The 5,000-nt window shown below is 39.3% G+C and overlaps 1 protein-coding gene across 1 annotated transcript in view; it reads right to left on the bottom strand.

Moving 5' to 3' along the window:
* LOC128615616 (epithelial membrane protein 2) overlaps window positions 1-5,000 on the bottom strand; it is a 7,895-nt gene that overhangs the window by 384 nt on the left and 2,511 nt on the right. The window contains exons 3-5 of the mRNA XM_053637844.1: window positions 2,580-2,682; window positions 2,020-2,160; window positions 1-572 (exon numbers count right to left, since the gene is read on the bottom strand). The exon at window positions 1-572 is cut by the window's left edge and continues 384 nt beyond it. Coding sequence (XP_053493819.1) covers window positions 415-572; window positions 2,020-2,160; window positions 2,580-2,682 — 402 coding nt within the window. The 3' untranslated portion in view covers window positions 1-414. The remainder of the gene's footprint in view (window positions 573-2,019; window positions 2,161-2,579; window positions 2,683-5,000) is intronic.

Raw genomic sequence — 5,000 nt, 5'->3', positions numbered from 1 at the left:
ATATTCATATTCACCCAGAATATAAAAATATTTCTAACATTATAAAAGTGGTACAATACGTTATAGAATAAATCTTTCAATCTAAGAATTTTCCCCACAAATGTGACAGCTTAATTTTAATTTACTTTAAAGAACTAATCCATTGTTTGTTTACAATTTTAAACACACACACACACTTTGTCCCTCTTTTCTGATTTTCTTTTTTCCCCTCTTACTGCACCATTTTCCAGTTAAATGATTAATTATGTGCATAATTAATTCATGCAAATGATTCTTATGCATGAAAAACAATCCTCTCTTTCTACAATACAGTGACATGCACCTGATCAAGCCGTGTGTGTGTGTGTGTGTGTGTGTGTGTGTGTGTGTGTGTGTGTAGGAGCATGTAGGAGTGTGTAGGAGCATGTGAGCTCCTCAGGTTGTTTTCTTGCGCAGTACGAAGTAAATGGCGCAGGAGACAAAGGTGAGAGCAAAGGAGAGCCAGGCTATGATGAAACTTGGACCATACCATCCTTTTTCATTCTTGTGGAAAATATCAGTGTAGATAGAGGCGGCAATCATAATACACAGACCTGAGAGTGAGACAGACAAAAAGAGAGAGAGAGAGAGAGAGAGAGAGAGAGAGAGAGAGAGAGAGATAAATGGATGGAGAGAAAGAAAGAAAGAAAGAGAGAGATTATTATTATTATTATTATTATTATTATTATTATTATTATTGTTGTTGTTGTTGTTGTTGTTGTTGTTGTTGTTGTTGTTGTTGTTGCTGCTGTTGCTGCTGTTGCCAGATACTGCTCTCCTCACCACCAGAGGGTGCTGTGTGTTCCATCATTTGGTAATTAGGTAGCACCCAACACCTGTGTGTTCCTCTATCAGAAAACAATCCTAAAAATCTAGATCTTTTTAAGAAACTAAAAACTCTGGTCTAGTCAAAGAGCCCTTGAATGGTTGTTCTTTCAAAGAGTGCACTAGGGAAAAAAGTAAGATATACGTTAGAAAAATAAATGTCAAATCTGGAACTCTTCAAGGATCCCAAGTCCTCCTTTAAAATTTTTCTGTAGAACGTTTAACTAGCCACAGAACCCTTGAACGGGGGGGGGGGGGGGGGGGGGTTTAAGAGTTTACAAAATTTAACTTTTAGAAAAAAAGTCACCTCTAGAACCTAGTCTTTGGTTGTTTTTCTGTTTAGAGTCTGTTACAATGTGCAGTGATGTTGTTTCAGTTCTGTGGGGTTGAACTTAGACAGTCTTTTGCTTTTTATAATGTATTTATTTGCACAGTGGCCAACTAGTGTTGTTAAATAAAGTGATTGATGGGTTGATTGGGTTGTTTATTGATTAAGAATCATTTGTTTGTCCCTCGGTGGAACCCTTAAAGACTTCCTTATCAGAAAAGTTTCCAAACCCTGAATCCATTTAGAAAGCTAGAAACCCTTGGAGTTACTTTTTTGTAAAATACCAAATCTAGACTAAAAAAAATAATTATTATGGTTAAAAAAAGACTAATCTAGAACCTCTTAAGAGATCCTCAGTCGTCTCTCTGGAGGAACTCTTTCTGTTTCTATAAAGAATCCTACAATACATGCTCTCTTTTTTTATTGCTAGAAATATCCTGAATTAATTTTACTTTCATCTCCTCACCACCGGAGGATGCTGTGGGTTCCAGCATCTGGAACCCAGACTTGTACCTGGTATTCTAGTGATTTGGGACAGTGCCAACTGTTGTGATCTCAGGCACTGTGTCCTAATCAAACTCACACACACTTTATATAAAATGTTATATTATATTATAGTGGGAGGGGCTAAATAAAAATGAACAGTGAAACCTTTCCTGGTCCTCAGTGCCAATTGGTTGGCCTTTTACATACCTACACTGCAACCAAGCATGGGTGGGGCTTGAAATCAGTGAAGTAAGTAATGAGAAGAACTGCAAGACCTAGTGTGTGTGTGTGTGTGTGTGTGTGTGTGTGTGTATGTGTGAGAGTGTGTGTGAGTGTGTGTGAGTGTGAGTGTGAGTCCTTACAGGCCAGCAACTGGAAGGCTCCAGACAAGATGAAGCGTTTTCCTTTGGGCAGTGTGAAGAGTTGAGCGAGGAACACAAACAAGCCAATACCTGAAAACACACACGCTAATATAGAGCTCGCCTGCACTGCGTGGAGGTAATCTACACACACACACACAGAGATAGAAGAACATAAGTGACAGCAAAAAATAGCAAAATAATAATAACAGCTTTACATTTACAATAAACACCAGAGTTACACACACACACACACACACACACACACACACACACACACACACACACACAATCATAAGTCTGGGGTCAGACTCTTTCTCTCTCTCTCTCTCTCTCTCTCACTCTCTCTCTCTCTCTCTCACACACACACAATCATAAGTCTGGTGTCAGACTCTCTCACTATCTCTCTCTCTCTCTCTCTCTCACACACACACACACACACACACACACACTACATGCATTCATTTCATTCAGATTTATTACAATTACTCCACTCCGTCAATACCTAGCATGCATTAATTTCTGCTCTGTGTGTGTGTGTGTGTGTGTGTGTGTGTGTGTACCTTCAGGATAGTTGGGTGGAAGCTCAGTATTGTTCCACTGAACACCGTTCCAAAGCCACTGAGACCAAATATCAGTGGACATCGAACCAGTAGTCCACCAGGACTAAAGAGAGACAGAAAACATCTTCAACTCATAATAATTAGCATTAGTATTTATTAGCATTAGCAATTTAATATGGTAGAGTGTCAGCTTGAATCATGTAGCTGAGGTGATTAGCTCTGATATTTACTCAGATTTCTTCACACCCATTACAGAGTCATAATATTTCAGTAAATAACCAGTATTAGCTACTGTGCTCGTTTGCATGGCTGCTAATTAGAATGAAATAATAAAGCTCTGTTAGCATCAGTATCAACACGATCCCTAATGAAAGTAATAGAGCGACGCTCAGGTAAGGGGAAGTGAACGAGAACTCCTATGAAGTAGGAAGTGTTTATAGCATTTACATTTACTATTAAAGGAGACCTATTACGCTAAATTCACTTTTACATGTTGTGTGAAGATAAGTGTGTGTCAGCAGTGTGTGTACACAACCACCCTACAACCGTAAAATCCACCCACTTCTTTTTTTATATTCCCCTCAAATCATAAACAGTGTTTTCTATTCAATGTGAATTCACATTGGAACAGGCCCCGCCCACGACTGGTGACGCAGTCTGGCCTATTAGCATAGCTCCTCCCCTGAGTGAGCTGCACACATGTTCTCCGCGCTGGAGCAGCTACAGTGATGAGAAGAACATCTGAGCTTCATAAGCATTGTAAATTGTCTGTTTTTGGCTGTAAAAGTGAACACAAGAGTCTTCATGTTCAGTGGCGAAGTTTCACTTTCGAAGGAAATGTGCCACAAAAATTCCTTAAATCATTTCACACCAGACTGCTGTGTGAACGCGGGTCAATACGAAGCAGGATTTGCTAAAAACTTGATTCTCAAGAATGGATCAGTACCAACTGTTCGTGATTCAGCTTCATATCCAGAAGATATAAGTATCGCACTTTATATTTTGTGAATGTTTGCAAATCGCCTTTCCAAATGAACTTGTTAGCAGATTCCACGGCTAAAGTTACCATTGTCTCCGACTGTATTCACTGAGACCAGAGCTGTATCGTCAGTTTTATTTTTAACCCGAAAACGCTTCCTGTCCTGTCGGCGTCTCTCCTTCATCAGTGTCCGACTCTGGTTCATACATACATACAGGGCTGAACACTGGTATTTACGGTGTCAGTCATACTGGTTCTCCTGAATTGTTGTTGCCGTAGTATCCAAAGCACAAGCTGTAAAGGCACAGCCCTCTTCCGGAAAGGGGGCGGGGAACAGAAGCTCATTTGCATTTAAAGAGACACACGAAAACAGTGCGTTTTTGCTTCCACCCAAAAAGGGGCATTTACAGCAGGGTGTAATAAATGACCCGTGGGGTATTTTGAGCTGAAACTTGACAAGCACATTCTGGGTACACCTGAGACTTATATTATATCCTGTACACTGGGGCATAATAGGTCTCCTTTAAAAGTATTAAAACAATTATTACAGAAATAAAGTAACACAGCTCTTGTTTTAACGTGTATAAAGTCCTATTCGGATGGGATTAGTTTTCAGTACGTATTACTGTGGAAGTCTGTGATGTTTATCGCCAAGTCAGATAGGCACGGGATAGGCGATTTCTGTAGAAATTGTTAAAATGGGCATGGCTTCATCATTTACGTGCTGATGACCCATCTCGGTAACCCTGAGCGTCGTATGCAACATGGCGCTGCACCTCAGTGTTTAATAACACAGTATGGCAAGTATTGAAAGGTAATTATTACATTACCCCACCTCCACATATAAAACTAATCCCGTCCAAATAGCCCTTAAGAAGAAGTTTTTAATATGGTGTTAAAAACTCAAGGCACTGTTTTAGGTTTTTTTTGGATTATTATTTTACAGCCTATGTACTGTTTATTACTGTTTATTAAAACCAATTAAATATCCAAAAATTCATCTATAGCTGCAAGAAAAGCTTCATTTCCTTTCATCATATAGATGTTTTAATGATGAAAAAATTTCCTTGTACATAACCGTGTCGTGAATTCATCAAAAGTCTCTCAGAGTCGTACTTTAACACGCACAGTCAGTAAATAAATACTGACGCACTGACTGAGTCTTCAAGTGCGTTTATGTGAGAAATTGAAACACAAATGAGATCAGTTTTATTTGGTGAATCGATCCGCTAATGCCGAAAACTTTTGAACTAGTTTATAGGACTTGACAGGAATTGACGCTCATCTTCTTTATTTTCTTTTTCGTCGTCTGGTTCGAGTAAGCAGGAATGAAACGGTTCACTGTTTGTCCATCATGTTCCGCTCTGCAGTCGTTCCCTAATTCAGACTTGTGGTGATAATGAGATGACATGTAGCAATGCAGTGAAAGACAGTTTTGTCGT

This window comes from Ictalurus furcatus, chromosome 12 (assembly GCF_023375685.1).
Source record: "Ictalurus furcatus strain D&B chromosome 12, Billie_1.0, whole genome shotgun sequence".
NCBI classification, from domain to species: Eukaryota; Metazoa; Chordata; class Actinopteri; order Siluriformes; family Ictaluridae; genus Ictalurus; species Ictalurus furcatus.
The sequence above is the reverse complement of the archived record's forward strand: the minus strand, read 5'-3'. Positions and strand labels throughout refer to the sequence as shown.